This window comes from Harpia harpyja, chromosome 2 (assembly GCF_026419915.1).
Source record: "Harpia harpyja isolate bHarHar1 chromosome 2, bHarHar1 primary haplotype, whole genome shotgun sequence".
Taxonomy (NCBI): domain Eukaryota; kingdom Metazoa; phylum Chordata; class Aves; order Accipitriformes; family Accipitridae; genus Harpia; species Harpia harpyja.
In genome coordinates, this window is record NC_068941.1 from 31,482,969 (window position 1) to 31,505,292 (window position 22,324).

General features: G+C 45.1%; 2 protein-coding genes across 2 annotated transcripts; both read right to left on the reverse strand.

Moving 5' to 3' along the window:
- Positions 1–4,255: 4,255 nt before the first annotated feature.
- On the reverse strand, positions 4,256–8,697 carry OSTC (oligosaccharyltransferase complex non-catalytic subunit). The gene is made up of 4 exons (XM_052774806.1): positions 8,435–8,697; positions 8,112–8,205; positions 6,278–6,475; positions 4,256–4,911 (listed from the first exon to the last, which is right to left on the reverse strand). Exons 1-4 carry the CDS (start codon positions 8,571–8,573, stop codon positions 4,893–4,895), a joined length of 450 nt encoding a protein of 149 aa, XP_052630766.1. The 5' UTR covers positions 8,574–8,697; the 3' UTR covers positions 4,256–4,892.
- Positions 8,698–13,315: 4,618 nt separating this feature from the next.
- Positions 13,316–17,165, reverse strand: RPL34 (ribosomal protein L34). The gene is made up of 5 exons (XM_052774817.1): positions 17,092–17,165; positions 16,132–16,205; positions 15,934–16,033; positions 15,072–15,175; positions 13,316–13,443 (listed from the first exon to the last, which is right to left on the reverse strand). The coding sequence occupies exons 2-5, from the start codon at positions 16,194–16,196 to the stop codon at positions 13,359–13,361; spliced, it is 354 nt and encodes a 117-aa protein (XP_052630777.1). The 5' UTR covers positions 16,197–16,205; positions 17,092–17,165; the 3' UTR covers positions 13,316–13,358.
- Between the last annotated feature and the right edge of the window lie 5,159 nt (positions 17,166–22,324).

Genomic DNA, 22,324 nt, shown 5'->3' on the forward strand with positions numbered 1-22,324 from the left:
AATTACACATCTTTAAAAAGTTGGTATTTGGACTTACATAAAATGCCACGCTTACCTTTACCAGCAAGAATATTTGTCAGTATCTCCTCAAAATGGCTGAAATGTCCTCCTCCCTCCAAAAACTGCTTCAGTGGCACAGATCTTCCAAACAGGTCTTGATTCTTGGAGAAGTAAGGAGGGGGGTCAGCAGAACTGCTACCATGGACTTGTGGAGGGCAGACTTTGGCCTGTTTAGGTTGCCAGAGTCCCTTGGGAGGCAGTCCTGAAGGGCAAAGGAGTCCAGGAAGGCTGGACGTTCTTCAAGAAAGAAATCTTCAAGGTGCAGGAGCAGGCTGTCCCCATGTGCCGAAAGACAAGCTTGCAGGGAAGAAGACCGGCCTGGCTGAACAGAGTGCTTTGGCTGGAGCTCAGGCAAAAAAGAGAGTTTATGACCTTTGGAAGAAGGGGCAGGCAACTCAGGAGGACTACCAAGATGTCGTGAGGTTGTGCAGGGAGAAAATTAGAAGGGCCAAAGCCCAACTAGAACTTAATCTGGCTACTGTCATAAAAGACAAAAGGTGGGCTAAGGAGAATCTCCACTCTTTATTAGATGTGACAAAGGATGAGGAAAAGGCTCAGTCTTTAATAGTAAGATCAGTTGTTCTCTGGGTGCCCAGCCCCCTGAGCTGGAAGACAGGGACAGGGAGCAGAACGAAGCCCCCATAATCCAAGGGGAAATCATTAGTGACCTGCTACACCACTTAGACACACACAAGTCTATGGGGCTGGATGGGATCCACCCAAGGGTACTGAGGGAGCTGGTGGAAGTGCTCACCAAGCCACTTTCCATCATTTATCAAGCAGTCCTGGCTAACTGGGGAGGTCCCAGCTGACAGGAGGTTAGCAAATGTGACACCCATCTACAAGAAGGGCCAGAAGGAGGATCCAGGGAACTACAGGCCTGTCAGTTTGACCTTGGTGCCGGGGTAGGTTATGGAGCAGATCATCTTGAGTGCCATCACATGGCACATACAGGACAACCAGGTGATCAGGCCCAACCAGGGGATCAGGCCCAGTCAGCATGGGTTTATGAAGGGCAGGTCCTGTTTGACTAACCTGAACTCCTTTTATGACCAGGTGACCCACTTAGCAGATGAGGGAAAGGCTGTGGGTGTTGCTTAACTGGACTTTAGCAAAGCCTTTGACACCGTTTCCCACAGCATTCTCCTGGAGAAACTGGCTGCTCATGGCTTGGATGAGCATACACTTTGCTGGGTAAAAAACTGGCTGGATGGCTGGGCCAAAGAGTGGTGGTGAATGGAGTTAAACCCAGTTGACGGCCAGTCACAAGTGGTGTTCCCCAGGGCTCGGTATTGGGGCCAGTTCTGTTTAATATCTTTATCAATGACCTGGACGAGGGGATCGAGTGCACCCTCAGTAAGTTTGCAGATGACACCAAGTTGGGTGGGAGTGTTGATCTGCTCGAGGGTACGAAAGCTCTACAGAGGGATCTGGACTGGCTGGATCGATGGGCCGAGGCCGGTTGTATGAGGTTCAGCGAGGCCAAGTGCTGGGTCCTGCACTTGGGTCACAACAACCCCATGCAACGCTACAGGCTTGGGGAAGAGTGGCTGGAAAGCTCCTTCGTGGAAAAGGACCCGGGGGTGCTGGTTGACAGCCGGCTGAATATGAGCCAGCAGTGTGCCCAGGTGGCCAAGAAGACCAACGGCATCCTGGCCTGTATCAGAAATAGTGAGGCCAGCAGGAGCAGGGAAGTGATTGTTCTCCTGTACTGGGCACTGGTGAGGCCGCACCTCAAGTACTGTGTTCAGTTTTGGGCCTCCCACTACAAGAAAGACACTGAGATGCTGGAGCGTGTCCAGAGAAGAGCAACGAAGCTGGTGAAGGGTCTAGAGCACAAGTCTTATGAGGAGCGGCTGAGGGAGCTGGGGTTGTTTAGCCTGGAGAAAAGGAGGCTGAGGGGAGACCTTATCGCTCTCTACAACTACCTGAAAGGAGATTGTAGCGAGGCGGGTGTCAGTCTCTTCTCCCAAGTGACAAGTGATAGGATGAGAGGAAATGGTGTCAAGTTGTGCCAGGGGAGGTTTAGACTGGATATTAGGAAAAATTTCTTTACTGAAAGGGTTGTCAGGCATTGGAACAGGCTGCCCAGGGAAGCGGTGGAGTCACCACCCCTGGAGGTATTTAAAAGACATGTAGATGTGGCACTTAGGGACATGGTTTAGTGTTCGACTTGGCAGTGTTAGGTTTACGGGTGGACTTGATGATCTGAATGGTCTTTTCCAACCTAAATGATTCTGTGTTCTGTTCCACAATTTACAGAAGTCTGGAAAAAGTATTGGGGGAAAAAAAGGAAACTAGAATGTCTGGTCTTTTTTATCTAGAGGTATTTTTCAGCTTAACTCAATTAAGCGTAAGATTACTTGGATTGTTAAGGGTTCATATATGGATATGCTAACTTCCAAAAGCTACACAGGTTATGTATCTCTTCCTGACTGCATTGACTAGGCATCATCACTCAGAGATTATACTGAAGCCTACAGAGGAGCCACAGATTCAGTATTTTGTCCAGCAAGAGAGCCAGAAAATCAAGAGGTCTACACTTCAGCCTGACTCTTTTCATTGCATTTGGAAATAGGCCAAACTTCTGTTTTTAATCATGTAAAGATGTGTTCCTATAAGCTCTGCTTTGCTTTTATCACAGTGTTTCAACTTTGTTTTTAATTTCCCACTGCACAATCTAGTTCAGTTCACCCTAGAAGATAAGAGAACCAAACACAGACTGATACTGTCACTAGTTACAGGAAGTTCTCTTTCAGTCACTGATGGATTCCTACTGCTATCCTAAACCCCTATAGTAAAGGCCACCTGCTGTTAGCTATAAGGAACAGCAGACATTTACAGAAAATACCAGCCTTTCTTTAACTGAAAATGGGATTCCTGTAATGCATAGCAATACCTCTTCTTTGCAGTTTGACAGCACTCAGTAGAAATTTTTCCTTCAGTGACCGAGAAGCCTCCAACCCACATCCAGAATGAACCAATCTCCAGTTGTGCATTCTGTACATCTTCCTACCTATCACACTCCTAATTCCTGGGTGGTCTGTCTTCTGCTCTGCATTCATTTTCCTGTTGTCTCTGTGCCTCATGCTTTGGCAGAGGATCATACCAGATCTAGTTTGTAGCTTGTGACCAAACAAACATAAGGGATCATTCAACATTGTTTGTTGCAGAGAGAGTCATCATCTTAGTTTTACTCTCCTGAAACTATCTTCTACCTTGCAATTTTAAGTCTGCTTTGTTTGTTCCAAGTTATGTCACCTAGCATGCAACTGTAATCAAGTGCATTTCATAGACCACAGGCATTCAACTATGCCATTAAAAGCACTGTTTAAGAGCATGCTCATTTAGAATCAGCTGCAAACTTGGAGGCTGAAGCTGAACTGCAGTGGGACAAGTACCGAGCCAGAGGAATCTTGATTATATTCAGTGAAGTGACTTTCTGGTTTGACTTCCCTCTCAGATGTATTAAAAAGTTGACTTACATATCCAGTTATTTACTTACATAATATCAATACTCCCCCTTGAAGGTAAGCATATGTCTCACCAAAACCAGAGTGATCAAAAGATAACCACTCTGAAAAGACTGGAAACTTTGCAGTTATGAGCCTCATAAAACAGCTTAAGCTACCTTAAATGTTAATAACATGTAAGATGAGCAAATGCAGAAGTCACATTGTATGTAAGAATGAGGGAGTGGAATTGACATATCCTGAGGGCAGATGATCAAGAGCTAGCTCAGAAATTTGATTAAGTATGTGGAATAAACAACATTTCTCACTGACAATTATTATACAGATGAAAATAGTGCTTCAAACAATATGGCTTGCAAAAAAGACATTTATGGAGATTTAGAGGGATCCTTCCCCCAGAACGCAATACATTACTTCAATGAAACACGATAGTAACATCCAATCTTTTAAAATTAAGACAAAATAAGTTGGAGCCTCACCTCTCACACAAAAAAGCAGCAGCTTCAGGCTACTGATAACAGTATGTCATTTGGATACAGTACAAGTTCATGGAACATATGAGGTTTCTTGTCCCTGATATTAAAAAAGAAAAAAAAAATCATTATCCAATAGTGAAAAATAAAGCCGAAATTATGTGGTCATGGTACGGTATGGCATCTCAAGCCTGGATGTAGAACAGGCCATGCACACAAGAAAGCTTCAGAAACTGCATAGAGTTCAAATAATTTTGTAGAAAATAAGTTTTATTTGGCTCCTTTCGTACACTTTTTCTAAAAGAAATGCACATTCATACAGTTTGCCTTTCCCAGTGCATGTCTGGATTTGCTCACATAGAGCCATTAATATCAAGGCAAAAGGTGCCTTTGAAATCATTTCAGACACATTGTATTTTGACTGTAAAGCATCCAAAGTTATTAATTTTCTAATTATAACTTGGGAAGAGACGTTTCAGGTGTTTCTTCTCTCATTCACACACGTAATTGTCCCACACAGGGAAGAGGGAACAGACCTGCAACAAAGAACTGTCAAGCCAATGGCTAATACTTATTTCAGGTAGAGCTAAAGATAAGTTCTCTATTTCATACTGAGTTGGGATATAAAAAGAAAAACCCAGCTAGGTAACTTGCTCTTTTCAAAAGCTCTAAAGCAGAAATGATAAAACATTGCTTCAAAACTACAAATCAGCCATTGGTAGTGAAAGTTTGTTTGCAGAGAAAGCACTCTTTCCCTAGTTGTTTCTTACAGCCAGGTCTCTTTCCTGTTGATGGTGACTACGGAATTTGTTTCTTGCTGCTTCTTCTTAAACACTTCATGAAGAGGAGTAAATTCAGCTCGGGCTTTCATACATCACAAGAGGTACTAACCCATCAAGTAGCCCCTACAGAAAAAATTTAAGTTAGAAAAAAAGTTAGCAAACACAGGCAGCCCTCCTCAAAAATCAAGAGAAATATGGTCTTAAAACAAAAACTTCAGACTGCCAAAAACTCTGCTGATCAAGGCTACTTAAAACAACAAATCCTGTCCAAGGTACAAACTGGCCTGCTTAACTACACGCTCCTTCCTCAGCTGATTTTCTTCAATGAACACTGAAAATTGATTAGCCCATTCTCAATCTAGCTTTGGTAATTGTTTGGAATTTTTGAAGCCCAGGTTACACCCTACGAAAGGTTCTTTATTTGTGCCCTTTACACAAACTACCAGTGTTAAGATATTCAGTATAACCCAACATTTTCTGACACTCAACACAACTCTGGTCTCTTTCTCTTCCATTTCTCTGAAGCCCTGTTTCTTTAATGAGTTTAAGAAAAAGAACTGTTAAGACACATAGGTACTCAATGAAACAAGAAAATATATAGCATCAACGAAGCAAGAAAATATAGAGCAGGTCCCTACCCAGCAACCTGCTGCCAAGGAACCTGTCACTTCTGTGCTATGAAACAAATTTTTTAACTACACTACAGAGGTTAAAAAATATATTTAAGAAAGAAAGAATGACCGTCATCGTTAAGTCAACACCTCATGGAGCTACTCCAAAAATTAACTACCAGTACCTCCAAACACCAGGTTCCAGCTATTCTAAATGAAATAGATGGACTGAGAAATAAAGAGGGGGTTGGAATTGAAAATCCTGCATTTGGATTTTGCATGGCCTCGAGATCTTTCCTATTTTTTGATCTGTGAATATAGACGTATTAAAATGTCACGTATATCGTATGCGTCAATGTTACGTTCAGTTTTCCAGCAACAAAAAAACCCTTAGACATCATCTTCAAGACTGTGTCGGATGTTTCTGAACACTTGTTTACTGCTGCCATCAGTTCTTCTAGTTATGATCTCTCATGTACACTGTCACTATAATGAACTCATTTGCCTTTTTTCAAGTTCTTTGACACTTGCTTTTTCCTCAAAGGCCTACCTTGTAATTATTTTTACCCGACCAGTACATACTCACTCTACCTTAAAATTAATTCTAAGTCAGACTCACTAATCATATCTTCTGACATACCAGGAACTGTCACCTTTTTTTTTAACCACAGTGCAATCTTACAGTAGCTGGCCCCAAAAGCACCCCACCTCATTTGAGGTAGCTTGTTCCAAAAAAGCGTTGAAAAAAGCAACTTATAGCCAAGCTGCTATAAGATCTTGACCATACCTCACTGTATTTTCTGTTACTCTTAAATTTAACAGACACACACATGAGCCACGAAAGAGAAGAAAAGCTGAAAGAGTACTAAATCACTTACGGCAATTTCATCCTCATGAAAACTCTGGCCATGAAGAAGCTCAAAAGCACGCTGACAAATCCAATAAAGAGCAAAAGAAACCTATTCAGCTTGGGGATATTTGGTGCATTGGATCGATCCAGAATTATGAATCCTAAGCCACCCATTGTGAAGAGGAAGCTGGATGCAAGGCCTTCCATAATATATTGTCCATTTACTCTGAAGGAAAAAAGAAAAGGGGGAGGGAAGGGAAGAAGAGAGTCAGAAAAAGATTAGTTTTAAAGAAACTTTATATTTCAAACCCCATGTACTCAACCTGCTTTAGCTGTACAAATTCAACAGGACGATTAACTTTGATGGCTGACTTTCTAACAAAAAGTAGGTATGGAAACTGACATTATGCAATTACATCAAGGCTTTAATATGCAATTTATCTCCGGGACTGATAGTCTGCAATGTGACCAGTCAAGCATACTAGTGGTTTTATACATAACACTGTATACTAACGGCTACCACGCAAGCTCATCATTTTTCAGAAATATCTGGTCCAAAGTAGCACCTGGTGTCACAGATGACTCGAGGCATGGAACCATGACCCCATGGCCACTGAGCTTTCCAAGTCTTATGTCCATCCCGATGTTTGGACAGCAGTGCCTGAATCCTCATCTCAGTACAAACCCCACTCAAAGCACTATGTCAGCACATGAAACATCTACTGATTCCAGCACACAGCAAAACCAGTTCTCGCCTGCAGTATGTTTTGCTACCAGCTCGCTGAGCTTGCACATATCGATAGTAGGGACACAGCCTGAAAGTGCCCTGGCTCTCTGTCAGTCCACATGGCCGGACTTCCTTCTTACAAAGCTCAGATGGAGAGAGGGGAAGCCAAGATGCAGAAAGAATACTGCACCTGGATCATGAGCCTCCTGCTTCCCACAGTCACTGAACCTTTTTCCTATCCTTGTAATTAGCAATACTAGCAGCCTCATAAAATTGGCATGGATGAAACTACTGTGGACGCTAATACAGAAATGAAGATTATCGTTATTGTCTCATATCCTGAAAACAAACAACTTCATCTTCTTTCATGTTGTTTTCACTGACTTCTACTAAAGTGCTATCAACTCCCAGCAGTAGCTTGATTCATCTACACTGCAACAATCCAAGCCAGTCTGACATATACTACACCTAGTCCAAATCAAAATCTGTACATGAGGCATGTCACAGACCTCACAGATTCAAAGAACTTTTTTGGTATTTAACAAAAACCATTATTTGTTTCTACATGCATAAAAAACACAGTTACAAATGTAGATTTCACCCTCTTCAGACCAATTTGTTGCTAAGCAGCCTCTAGCTTATTTTCAATAATAAAAGCAAAAAACTCAAAGAAGACACTGTTGTTACACATTTGTAACTGTGCTCCCCACCCTCAGACACAAAAATCCCAATTATGTTAGAGTTTAGAAGACCAGAACCAAAAGTTTCACAAACATTATGTATGCTGCTATGAAGTATGATCAAATGTGTCTGCATCCGCTATAAAACTCAACTTCAATACCAAGGGTTTGGAAGAAAGAGAAGTACTGCCAGCTCAAATCTTTTTTCTTACCAGACTTTGCATTTTTAGAAGTTTTAGAAGGACTGAGGTTTTCTACTTCCATTGGTTTCAGTGCTGCTTTTCTTTTTTTTTAAATATTTGCAAACCAGAGACTGATACAGAACAGATCCTGCCTTGCACAGAGTGCTCCACAAAAATGAGACGCACAGCTCTGTAAGCCGGGTTTATTCACTTGCGCTTAGGCGTTTGCAGCACCTCACTTGCGGGGGCAGAGCCCCGCTCCTGCCCTCCTACCTGTACGCCAAGAAGGCCACCGGCCTCTGATGCCCGTGTTCGTCTGTCATCGACCCCACGCTGGGAGGTTCCACAATCACGTCGTAGATAATCCCTGTGGGGAAAAAAGCAAGCATCACCTTTGACGCACAGCAGCAAACAGCGAGAACTGCCCCGACGCCGCAAGGCCGCTCGGAGCCGACCGAGGTTCCCGTTTCCCGCCCCATTTGGAGCCGGACAAGGGGTCGGCGGCAGCAGTGGCTCTGCCACCCGAGGCAGAGGAAGAGCTACTCCGTAAGCGGGGTGTCCCGCCCGCCCGCCCGCCCCACCGGCCCCGGCCTCACCTCCGGTGATGAGGAAGTAGGACACCACCACCAGCGCGTAAACGGTCATGGCCGAGGGCATGTGCACCCAGCTCGGCCGCTTCAGCTTGATGTTGGGGCACTCGAGCACGGCGAAGGGCAGGCGGTACAGCGTCTCCATGGCGATGGCGGCGGCGGCACCGGCACCGCTGCTCCCTGCCCGCCTCGCCCCGCCGCAACCGCCCTCCGCGACCGGACACGAAGGCGGAAACGGAAATTGGCTGCTGCGCCCTGACAGGGGTAAATTAACAAATAACAAAAAAAAAAAGGAAAGCAAGCCACTCTAAACGAACGACCAAAAGTTACGCCCAGGCAAGAACGACAGACGTAAAGAGAGACCTTTTTTCTGCGCAAAAACCATCGGAAACGCAGACCGCCCGCCGCCGCAGTCTCTAGCTCTTACCCACCTGCCAGGACCCAGCAGCACTGACGTGTCGGTGCTGGGTAACGGCGAGGAGCTTGGGGCGGGGCCGGGACAGGGGCGCGGGCCCAGCCCCCCGGGCTGGGCAGCCACGTGGCCGCCCCTGCCGGCTCCCGCCGCGCCGCAGGGGGCTGGCGGCCGCGGACACGCGTGTGCGCAGATGGACGCGTAAGCGCTCGCCACCAGCCTCGCTTATGGCATACTTCCTACGGGCAGGTGCAACACCGGCCCCGCAGCCAAGGCGCCGGGAGCGCTGCGGCAGTTTCCTGGCAGGGCAAAGGAAAACCCAGGCCCGGCGGGTGAGCTTGGACAGCCGGGCTGGGGAGACGCAGGCCCGGGGAAAAGAACGAGATCCGGAGTCGGCCTCACTCAGGTCCCTGTGTTTGCAGGGGAGCGGGGCTGGGATGCCCCTTGCCTGCACCGTGGGATGTGGTGTCCACCGTGGCCGGCAGTCAGAGGAGAGCCCAACGGCAGCACACGGAGAGCAGGGGGAAAAGGTGCATCAAACCAGTAGCTGCTGGGAGCAAGCGGGCATAGACCTGGGTGTATACAGACCATCCTACACACTCCTGTAAAAGTATGTGAACACCTCGTTTGCCCAGGCTGGCAGCAGGGCCAACCTGCCACTGTCCTCAGCTCGGCAGAGGCTCGGGATGGAGAGAAGCACCCAGGCAACGCATCAGGGAGAAAAATTCCATGTTTTGAGTGGAAACTTGTCTAGTTCCTCTTGCTTCGTGAACAGGGGCAGAGGAGAGCCCTTCTTGGAGCAGTTCTGTCTTCTCTGTACCTTTGCCTGAGCTGAGGTCAAGTCTCCTGACAGCATGGGAAGCGTTTCCTTCAGAAGAGGCACCTGACAGCCAGGGACTGAATCAGAGTGCTAGCTGAAGAGAAGTAAACAGGTCCATTAAAAAAACCCAAACCTCAAACACCCACGACTGATGCCTTTCAGCAAATGTAATTTAACACCAGAGAGAGGCAGTAAAAACCATCTCGATACCAACCCCTCGCTCCAGGTTATGCAAGTGTGTTTAAAAGCACATGCTCCAGGTGAACACGCCCTGCCTCACCAAGCCATCCAGCCTACTACCCACTGCACAGAGGGCACCGGCAGCCCTGAGGGGTATAGTGCCCCAAACAACTACCCCCATACCTACGCTGCAGCCATCTGCTCGGAGAAAAACTGTTTAAAAAAAAATTAAGGCCTTATTACCATTTCACTGACATTTTGCCTAATGACTGCTTTTATTTCTGCCTACAGCGGTGATACCACTTCTCCTAACTCAGTTGCCTTTCAGTGCAATCACGTCATTTGTAATTAATCATTTTCAATCTTAGCCCTCCTGTTTGGAAAAATCTCCCTCTCTGTGTGATTTGCCTGTCAACAGAAGTTTATGACACTTCTAATTATTCCAAAAGTATTCTCCCTCCAGCTTGCCTCCTTTCCAAAAGCCCCAAGGAAAACTCTAATCTCACAGCTTCTAATGTAAAACAAGAGCACTTTGGGGGCAGGTTAGACACACCTGCCCTACTTGCCGCTCCTGCTTTAAAACCATTTTCCCAGCATGCCAAAGTAATGAAGTTTGTATTAGCACAGTAAGGCAACAACTAATAAAATTTTAACCTGGTAAACTAACTATAGTAACAGCACCTAGAAATGTCAGGGTACTAATGTTAGTCTTAAAACCTCCTTTAATTAGCTACAGCCTTTGGAACAAGTTTTAGCATAACCCGAGCTGAGGAGAAAGAAATGCTTCATACTTAAAGCTACATGAGTTAGCTGCAACATTTATCCATTTTGAGAATATTGACAATCATTTTAATGAATTGGGACACTATGACAAAATTCTTGGAGATACAGCTCCTTTCACCATGCATGGTGTTAAGTCAGTTATCCTGGATGACAGCCATCTCCTGTTGTCAAACCCAGGAGGCACCAACAGCACTGCTGTGAGTTTGCAGGCAGTTGACCCAAAGTACCAGCTCGCTGCCACTGAGAGGGCAGGTCTTTCCATCAGCTCAGTTTTCTGTGATCTGTTTCTTGGCTGACTGTACAGCCTGACAAGCTTCAGAGCTAGGCATGGTGTGAACAGACAGTATAGAGTCAGGAGGACAAATCTGAACACATCTCAGAGCCACAGCCTGAGCAGACTCCACAAGTGGTCTTAGAAACCTCTTCAAATGGCACCTCAGGGCTCCCAGTAAATCTGCGTGCTCAGTAATTATTTCTCCTCCTTCCTTATTGCGGTAGTGGAGCTCGCCACTTTTTGAAAAAATAGTTATCGGTAAACATAGATACTCGCTTCTTGTCAGATACCGAGTAGTTCCAAAATTCAGAGCTCGGGGTGAGGAATAGCACTGCACCCACAGGTAATGCAAGAACTATCTCAAGTGTGTTAAAAGTACTCCTGGATAGCATTAGAGGCACATTTACAGTTCTGTCTACAAAACAGATTGAAACAAAGCAGCAAAACGAGCTGTCACGAAAATGAGTGGTTTGGACCGCTTAAAGAATCACCGTCAAGGGTGTTAGCAAAAAATGATTTAATAGGAATTTATAGAAGTGCGACTTCACAAAGTGCTATGGCAAGGTTCACTCTTAATACATGGATTAAACGTACGAAGGAAAATCAAGTTAGAATCAAACTAGAATTATTTATACAGAGACCGAAGATGCAAAAGGGTAAGAGAGAAACTTACAAAGGAAAATTGAGTTAGAATTGATTTTTTGTGATTTGCACAGAGATCGGAGATGTAAAAAGGGGGGAGACCCTCCCCTCCCGTTGAGTCACAAGGTTCAGAGAAGACCCTCTTGCTTTCTAAACTCCTGATGAAGCTTAGGTGCGGCTGCATCCACTCCTAGTCCCAGACTTGGTCAACCGTTTATGTCTAAAGGGATTATGTGTGTAGCAGAACAGTGACTTACAGATTCAAAAGCGCAATACTTATACTATACTTGCTATCGGATACCCGGCTCAATTTACATGTGCATGCTCACAGACTCTAAGATATATATATATATATATATAAAAAAACCAAAGGTATACCTGTTAAAAATTCCCCTTGAGTTCAGCAAAACGTTCACGTCAAATGTCTCGACGTTTTCTCAACAGGCAACGGGTTGAGCCTCAAGGAGCAAAGGTTATCAGCCCAGGTCCTGTCAGCTTTTGGCAACGGTCCTCCAATTTTCACAAACTGGAGAGTTTGCGAGCTCCGAGAGGCATCTCCCTCAGAGAGGGATGCTGGTTGCAGCCACTGCGGTCCAGGAGAGCTCAAAGGGCCTCACATAGGACCGCTGTTTATAGGTTCATGAGATGATTGGCTTTAGTCATCAGCAAATTACTAGAACTCCAGGAACAGTGGTACCATTTCACAGGAGCTACGATTCAGATAAGGGAGGTTCCAAGGCTGTCAGGGGATGACTACGATTCAGATAAGGGATGCTCCAAGGCTGTCAGTTATTCCTGCTCCTGTTCCCCACCTCCGCCAAGCAACAGGAGTCCTTGGTATGGTCAGTGCCACTCCCCACCTTAGCCATGCAAGAGTTCCTGGTACAGTCAACGGACACTTAACTGCCCAACTCATTACACAAATGCTACGGCCTACCAGGAATTCCTGAGATCACAGAGCAGCTCGGGGTGTGCGCGTGGGGGGAAATACACCGCCACACAAGCCCATTTCCACTTTTTACAGTTGCTTTTTACATTACCATTACATCCTCAGTGATAAACCAACAGAACTTTCGTTCAAGTTTCAATACCAGCAGCCTAAATCACTACTCTAAAACCTAATTCTGGAAGCCATTAAAGGTCTGTCCTAGCTGTACCCTGGAGCTCTGCTTCTATCATACCTCCAGCTCCTAACCCAGGAACAGAATACAACAGCTGCAGCTTTCTTCCAGGAGATCCAGATGTAGCAGTATGCAACTGTCTGGTGGATACAGCACTGGCTTTGAGAAGTATGACTATTCCCCCCCCCCCCCCCCCGAGTAACAGTAACTATAGCACATACTATTAAAAAAACAAAACAAAACAAAACACAAAACTACCTTAGGCCTATTCTAGCTCTCCTCTTCTTTATCTGACAATTTCTCTTCCAGTCTTTAGTCTCAGTCTTCTTTTGTTTGCTTTTCTTTTTCAGATTCCTAACTTTATTCTGAGCCAAGTCCTCTGATGACTTCATACACAGCTGTTGCCATGAAAAAAATCTGCATTGCTCAAAGTTGCTCCAATCCCTCAACAGGATTGTGAGACAGAGCCAGGACCCCTGCTTAACCAGACCTCCTTCCACCTGCTTGATTTCCCTGTCTGCAGGCAGCGCAGAACACAGCATCCTGACTTACGGGGTTTGCTGCACCAAAACCCTGCATTATATTCTGCATTATACAAGCTGTGAGAAGCAGCTCCTACCAGCTTTGACTAGCACATGGAATGACAGAACACAAGAAAAGTGGAGCTTTCATTTATTGGGCTGAAACTACAAATAGATTCACTTTGACTTCTGGCTCTGTGCTTGTGCCTTCAATACTTTCACAACGATCTTCTGCTCCTCAATAAGAAAAGCTCTTTTGATTCTGGAAAGGAGAAACAACAACTTTAGGACATGAATCTACTTAGGTGAAAACACAAAAATAAGACAAAGTTACAATTAGTTTTGCTGTCTCCAACATTCGCTGCACATGTGTTAGTTCCACAATTACATAAAAAGGGAAACTATCGATTTTCTTGTCAGCATCAAAACACAGGGACTGTGGCACTGTACGAATGTAGTGGTTTGGGGAAGAAGGCCTAGTGTGCCTGCCAGTTTAGGGTGAGGGGCTCGTAGGCAAGCAAGGTAATACCTGATGGCTGAATATTGGAAAAATTACCACCTTCACTAACTTCAAAGGCAAAAAGCAAAATCCCTCACTGGCAAATTCATTTAGATGTTCTTAAAATCAGAATTGGTGTGACCAGTCATGGTCAGCTCTCTTCCTTAGAACTACAGAAAACTCTATGTGAGTCCAGTTATCAAAACAAGAACAGTTCCCCTATCAGGATTAAAGCTCCCTGCACATAAACGGGGAAAACTCTGGCAGGTCAAGTCATGCCTAAATACCATTATTTCTGGAACACATGGAAGGCCACCATGCAGATGGACCTATGCTATAGCACTCTCACATCAACAGCCTATTTGATGGGTTTGAGTTAAAAGCACAAATATACCATACACACTCTACCTCAAAACATTAAAATGCTATTCCACATGCATTTGGTATATATGGCTACTTCTACAGTACACAAAACCTACCAAAGATGCCTGAAGAGATGCAGGCAAAAAGCTGCCAATTGCAGGGAAGGAGGTGACTCTGTTTTTTGGTTTAGGCAGAATAAGGCAAACTCATGTATTAAAAATGAACTACCAATTTCATAAAGTGTTTGGCAAAACACTCAGAAAAAAAATTGCCTTTTAACACAGAAAAGTTATGTTACGGATCTGCAGTTGTAACAACCTGTCTTCAGTAGCACCTAATGCGATTTAACTTCAAACTCACACAAGCAAAAAAAAAAAAAATGCTGGCAAGATTTGCACTACAGATGAAATAACTGGCATTAGACTGCTGACTCCAGAGATCTGCTTTGATTACCATTCACAGAGATGACATATTCTTTATAATACACACTTTTTCCTCAAACTTGCCAAGAAGTATAGGATCTATAGTTGTTACACAGTAAAACTGGATTCAGTTAGGCCCAACAAAGGCCATCTTAAAGCTTCACCAGATAAAGATGCTTACTACACAACCAATTAGTATCTTTGAATCCCAAAACACCAGAAAGAAGCGAAAAGCTCAACTGATCTTACACTTGTATCTTTGCATAAGACAAAACAAGTACAACAGAAGAGAAAAATCTTTACTATGGGGGCTCAGTATAAAATATAAAAATCCAGAATGTTTAGCAACAAAGTAACAATGCAGTAAGAAACCATGAAGAACATAAACTCTCTACAAAGGAGCTCCACATACACTAACTAGCTCAAATCCAAGGGACAAGATCGCACACATCACTGCAAATGTGCCCCATGCTTACCCTCTCCATTTTACTACACCAATGTCATACAAGTCTTCAAAGTTTTGGTCCACATTATGAAAACACAGTGAGATGTAAAAGTCTCACATGAAGTAACCTCGAGAATAAAGTTAGCTTTCTGTAAGCTTACCTGTCACGGACACACTTAGCACACATGGAACCCCCATAGGCTCTGCTAACATGCTTCTTCGTTTTTGACAGCCTCATAAGAACTTTAGGACGCACAGCACGAACCTACAGAAAGCAAAAATGAGAAGTGTATCATAAGACAGTAATTTTGGGTAATGGCCATATAAAGAAAATTCACTTTGATAGTTTAAAAAAGCAGCAACACCTGAAGTTGACTATTCCAGATGCAAAAAAGTGGCTGAAGTTGCAGCTTGTTCCTTCAGCATTCCTAAGCTGATCTTTTCATTCTACCACAGGGGTTCACCAACAGATTCATTAAAAAATTGTTTATAAAAAAGGTTGTTTTCCCAAGGGTAGGAACTGCTCAAAGGTTGACATTACTCAAGCATTCCCATCACTGCTAAGAGCAATGGCATTACACCAAGATTACACCACATTTTGGACAAAAATATAATGTGAAAAACATTCATTCCTTTTTTCTAAAACTGAAAGTCAAATATGGCTTATGGCTTTTTTTGAAAGTCTACCTAATAGGTCCAATTTAGACTTTTAAACCTGCTACAGAATCACCTCAGTCTAGCTCTAAAAATTTCAGCCAGTTACATCTTATAAAATGAAAAGGTTCAGATATAACAGAAATGAAAACAACAAGCATTAAAAAAGCACTTACTCTTTAAGCTTTCAAAGCTTACTTTACCAGTTAAACTTTACAACGTTTGGAGAAGAATATTTTAAAGAAGAAAGTTGTTCCAACAAGAATTCATCAATAAACAGGCATGTTGTATTACTTGAAAAGGCTCTTTGTACTGAAAAAACACTGCTGTAAAAAAAAAAAATCTTATGCCAGTACAGCTAATACTTACACCACGAAGTCTTCCTGGGCATATACCACATGCTGACTTTGGTGCCTTCCCCACTTTCTTAGTATAAAGGTAAACAATCCTGTTCCCGGGTGTTCGGGACCTAAGTATGGCAGAAAAATACTCAGTTAATGTAACAATCTAAACTTAAACTTAGCTTTCTTAAAAAATAAGTTTTCTCAGAAACTATGTCTTACTTACAGTCTGGTCTTGTTGGAAGCTGTGTTGTAGGACAACCTACGGCGGTAGGTCAGGCGCTGAACCATTTTTTACACCTAAATTAGTCAAAAACAAAGCAGCGCTAGTTTAAGGGCTCCATGTCCACATGTAAGTTCATATATCACAGCAGCACCTGCACTGAAGCACTGGGTCAGACCTGAATCATCAGCAGCTGATTCTGTATTAGTATTAATAAAATTAAAGCATTTCCTCATCAATGACAGCCAGCAGAACTACACTAAAAAACAACAAAACACGGGACAGTGGGTAGACTGGGATTTGCAATGAAGTTTGTCCAAACTAACTTGAACGCAGTACGACGTCGGGGTCTTGCCTGTATGATGTCATCTCCCCTAACACATTCTGAAAGCTTTAGCAGCTGTGTATTTTCTCATCAACGTAAGCTTCGCTGGCAAGGCTGAAAACTTCGAGCCGAAGCAAACGCTATCTTCCACTATCCCATCTGACAGCAAACTGCATCGGTCACACCCGAGGCCCAGACCAGGGCCTTCTCCGGGCCCAGCACAACGCGACGACCTCAGCGCCACCCGCAGTACCCGGCTTCCGCAGCGGTGCAAGGGAGAAAAGCCCCAGCGAGGCGCCGGCAGCCTTCGGAGCCCCTCAGGGCAAGCCCCCGCCGCCGAGGCTGGCACTCCTCGGGCGCTGGGCCGGGGGGAGGCGGGGGCCAGCGCCGCAGCCCCCGCCAGCGGCTCGCTGCGGCCCGGGAGACGCGGGCCCCTGTCGGGAGCTCCGCCGCGGAGGCCTGGGAAGGCCCAGCCTCTCCGCCGCGCAGCTCTGGCCCCGCCGCCGGCCCGAGCGCCGGCAGCAGCGCCGCCCGTCCCTCACCACAGCTCCCCGGGGCCCCTGGCCGCCCCCGCCGCCCGCCGGGCCGCTGATGGGGGCGGATGGGCGCCGACAGCCCCCATCAACCCTCCGCCATACCTGGCGCCGCCGGACCCGGAAGAGGAGGCGGAAACGCGCCGTTCAACATTGAAATAGTGGCGCGCTGGAACCCGGAAGGAATAGCTGTGGCTCGTCTCCCGGCTGCGGTGGGGCGTGGGCGCTGCCATGTTGTACGGAAGCGGAGCCGCACGGGTGGCGCCATGTTGTACGGCTGAAGCGGGGCGGGGCGCCGCTCAGCGGCAGGAGCGGGCTGAGAGCCGGCCGGGCCGGCAGCGCTGCCGCGGCCAGCGGGGGCGGCGGAGGTGATGGGGGGGACGGACGTGGTAAAGCACGGCAAAATCCTCTCTGCTGCAGCTGCTTCACTTTTCCCCGGGATTCCGGGAAAGCACATGCTTTCTCCCCCCCCGCACCACATTTTTTTTATTTTTTATGTTTTACTGAAAAACTTTTTATAAAACATCAGCTTCTTTCCTCATGAAAGAACGTTTTGTTCTTCGTTATGGTAGTTATGTAGTCGTAGGCCCATAAACCATTTCTCAGTGTGCTGTTCTAAGCTCTAAATTACAAGCCACTCATCCACCCTTTTCCACGCCAAAACGGCAGATAACACACCTGGAAACTGTGTGCTCTTATGCAAAAACTTACACGGGGTGAAGGCTGGTCCCCCTTGAAGGCTGCGCCCCTTCTCCTGCCAGCCTCGGGGGGAAGAGGGTTGCACCTTCCCTCTTTTTGCAGTGTTCAAGTTGTTCAAGAATACCTTGCCTTGGGCACCGAAGTGCTAACCTCCCTTCCTCCCGAGACGCCCTCGCTACCGCCCGGCAGCGCCTTCCCGGGCACTGCACCCATCTGACAGGCTGATCCCGAAACTGGGCCCTGTGGAGAGCCACACGCTACCGACATTTGCCTAACACCTCCTTGCTGCGCCGGCAGCTGCGCTGGGAGTCTCGGGCAGAAAATCCCCTTGCCTGTTTACCAAGGCACGTACTTGCTGTCTCACGTGCTCCGGGGCAGGCGCTCGAGCAGGTATACGAAGGTATAAAACTTTCTCTGCTGCTCAGGTCAAAGGTCCACCTGAGCCAAAATCCCATCTCCACGCCATAGGTACCTAGGAAAAGCAAAGGGGAAACAGGACATGGCTAGTTGATCTTTCCCTTAACACACCCTCCCCACGTTCAGCAGTCTGCATCTTACAAGCTGCCTGAGCTGGGTTTTGTTTTCTGACTTTTGTATTTAACAGCCTCTGGTAGATCCCTGAGAAAAGAAAAGAAAGGAAACAGCAAGAGCTAAGGGAGCGTAAGATGGCTTGTCAGCATCCAGGAACAGCATTCCAGTGGTGCTAGATCTGCTAAATCTGCAGTTATTAAAAAATAAACACACAAAAGCTACCCCTATCAGCCCCTTGTAATTGCATTAAGCACCACTTTCATAGGAAGGAAAGGAGGAACACTCGCTGGAAGGAGCCCCACCGGATCGCTCTTCTCCTCCCAGACGTTTGTTTCAGCTCCCTTCCCACGCATGCAGATCCCTGACAAGCTGAGAAGGAGGTTAACAAGCAGAGCTGGCCTCTGTGCTCTGAAATCGGCAGCTGGCTGGCGATAGGAAGGCCCCCGCTATCCATTTGTGGCCTCCCTAATGGATTCCGCTCCCACCCTGCCACGTGGCACTGACACATCAAAGGCCAAGAGATTTTAAAGCGCACGTTTCCATCCCTTCTGCTTCCCGGCCTCTGCTGCCAGTTGTGGTCCTGCTCTGCCACACAAAGTCCATCCCCTCCTTCTCGTGGCGCGTGTGAACGCGTTGCGGCTGCCGCCGCAATTGGTACTGACTTGTACGGGCAAAATCTTCGTGGAGCGTCAACGGGAAATCGCCACGTGCAAGGAGCACAGGATTGGGCCCACCGTCTTTAAGCTCTTTTGCGCTGCTGGCCTGAGCAATGTTCTATAATGATAACCAAGGACCCGTACATTAAATATGTAGGATGCTGCTGCCATCGTTAGCATCTTCGGCTTTGCTTTTGGAGTGTAGCAGGTGCTCGGAAAGCTTTGATGTGTGCTCCTGGCCTTATTTACGGGTTTGTAACTTGCAGTTCATTGTACTGCATCCTCCCTGTTTTCGATCTATAATTATTATTTTGGTTAATTATTGACTCTTTTTAAGTGCAAATTATGGACACCAGATTTTTTCTAATTTGTAAAAGAAGAGAAAATATGTATGAACTAGATTTTAGGGTATCTTTAAAATAGGAGCATATTTCAGACGACAAGTAAATTTCAGAGCAATTAGGGTATTTAATATGAACTTTCCAGGCCCAGGACCCTGTGGGGAATAAGAAAGCCAATTAAATTAGATTAAATAATCATGCCTAAATATAAAAGTGTAACAGAATCCAGTTGTTAAAGAACAACACTATTAAATTATGATGGAATAGTTTAGTTTAGATATTGTCAGTGCAACAGGTAACTGTTTTATTATTGAACAACAGTATCGATATTTTTTCGAACTTACCTGATTTGGGCTCTAAACTCAACTGGTATAAATTTTAGGAGCTGTCGGTTAAATTCCAGTGGTTGCTTCTGCTGATGCACTGGCCTAGTTTTTCAAACATTTGCTGTTTATTTTGTAAGAGGACCAGGGCTATCAGGCAAACGGCTCACCAGAGCATCTAGAAATGTTAGCTTTATGACAACTGGTTTAATGCTATCTCATGTGGGGATAAGATTTGAAGCAGGAGCTCACTAAGCCCATTTTGTACAGATTAGTGCTAGTCAAGTGATTCTCTCATGTTCTCTGCTACTCCTACCTCTTCACACGACCAAACCATCTTTTTGGGGAGCAGTTATTTTCTGTGTCTGAGATGTCTCATTAACTCTTTCTGCACTTTCTTCTTTCCTTGAGTACAACAAAGGGGATGGATTAGCAAATGCACAACGCATCGACTTGGAAACATAACAGTGGTATCCTATAAAACCCATTTTTCCCCTTCTAGGGTGTCAGTGGAAGCATAGGGCCTAAGGGTGTGGGCTTTTTTCCTTAAGAAAACTGGAGGTTGGCTTCCAGGCTGTATTTGCTTATTGGCAGTGCAAAACTGGAAACCTCTTTTCCACCAGAGATGATTAGGAAGATAATCATGTCTGAGGGCAGATTAGTAATGTGGTACATTTTGCACCAGCCAGCAAGTTGTCACCATATTCTGTTTACTGCACCAGAAGAACAATTTGTTCACAGTTCTTGGTACAAGACCAGTTCTTGGTATGTTGACCATCCTTGCTTTCTTTTCCACGTGGTCCTGTCCTTACCTCTCTTTTTTCTGAAAGTCCCTACCTATGTGCACAACCATTCACTTGGTCTCATGGGAAGTTCCACCAGAGTAAAAGTGAGAGTGCCCAAATGAGTAAGGCTCAATAAGTGCAGCTGGACCCCCAGAAAGTATCCCCCTTTACTTTCCTCACCCTCCTGTTCCACTTCCAGGGATCTCCCAGGCCCCACAAGGACACTGCTGCTCCATTTACTTCTGTTCACAGATCCTTCTAGGGCTCTCCTGCACCATAAGCTTCAATGAAAAAATGAGAGATTGTTTTCACTCGTATTCACTTGCTGTCTTACCAACCTAGACTGGCAAATTCTAAGAGGCATGGGAAGGAAAGCGAGCTTGTGTGCAAGCACATACTGGGTACTGCAGAGAGGAAAAAAACCCGATAGCTGAGGGATACACTGCTTCCGTTAAGCCGCAGCCACAATACCATTTCTATGAACAGCGGATGGGTATGTGTTTTAGAAATGTCTCATTGAAATCGGAATCCAACCTTAGGTGCCACTCGGATACAACCAGTAGGATTAGGTCTGTAAATGAGGGAAGGAAGCGAGAAACCTTGGAGAAGTACTAGCAACTGCCAGAAAGGGCAGAAAGAAGAAGAGGACCTATGGTCCATTGTCCTTCCAGAGATATTTTTTTTCTTAAAAATCCCATTCCTCTTCCTTGTTAACTATGTGGTATTTGTCACAATCTGCTTATACTCATTTATATCAACATAACCTTCCATAACATGGACCTGTGCAAATTACATTATGAGAAACTGTAGTTCATTTCCATTTCAGTGGAGCTTGTTAAACAAGCAAAATTATTTTGTAGCAAAGGGAAAAACAATTTAGTGGAATGCACTCCTAGCATAGGAAGTACATAACATCGTATTTGGGTTGAAACTTTTTCTGTCAGAAATGTCATAACCCCGTAAGAAAGAGAATTAAAATCCCGTTATTTTAATTTACATCTAGCCACGAGATAAGTAAAGTTATCATTGAAATTCTAATTAAATAGGATGATTGACTAAGGTAGGACATCAAAGAAGAGAAGTGAATATGATAAGTCAAAGTCTTATTAATTAGTCCGCGTGGAAGAAATTCCAGGGACGTCAAGCTGAGGCTGCTGCAAGGAAAAAAAAAGCAGACAAGAAAATGTGTGTTTCTTTGAAGTTAGGAACTGAGATAGTGATGGAGGTAATTGTGTCTGACTGGATCCAGTAATGAAGAGCCGTAAATCAGACCCAGGAATCGGAGGAAAGATTCTAGTAACGAATGTGGCTGCCCCCCTGCTGCGAAGAAACAGAATGCAGAGCTGACTAATTGACCCAGTCTATCTCCCAGTAGCTCTCTGTTATTATTTATTAATTTTTAATTTCTGAATTATTTACGTTCTGGGAAATTATTTTTGACAGCCTGTTAGGCGTGCCAAAGTTAATGGAGGATGAAAGGACCGGTACTAGAATTAGCAGGGATGTAGTCACAGGCTACTGAATTTAATGATTTTGGAAGGGAAAATTGATTTCACACAGCGTGTCACTTTATACTACTTTAGGGATACACCAGCTATTTGATTAATTGAGGAATAACCAACTCAAAGTATATTTGAAGTGTAAATGAATCACAGTGCTCAGCTGTTTATTTTTCCCCTTTTCTGATGAGAACACTGAGTTTGCTTAAAGTTGCTGATTAAAACCAATACAGGTAGGCCCCATACTCACACCTGCTTACTTTCTCCTGCCTTAGAAAAAAAAAAAAAAAATTTCACCATCTGGAGGAGACATGCAATCCTCCAACTCACTTGGGATGGAGTTCGTCCTTCCTACACAACGCCTAATTAAATAGGCTTTGTGGGCAGTCCCCCTCCCGCTGTGGAAAGTGTTTAAGACGGAGCAGGGTACCAAGCCCATGGGCAGCACACGCAGCTGAGATGTAAATTCTGCGTGGTGATGGCTCACGGCCACTTTGCATCCAG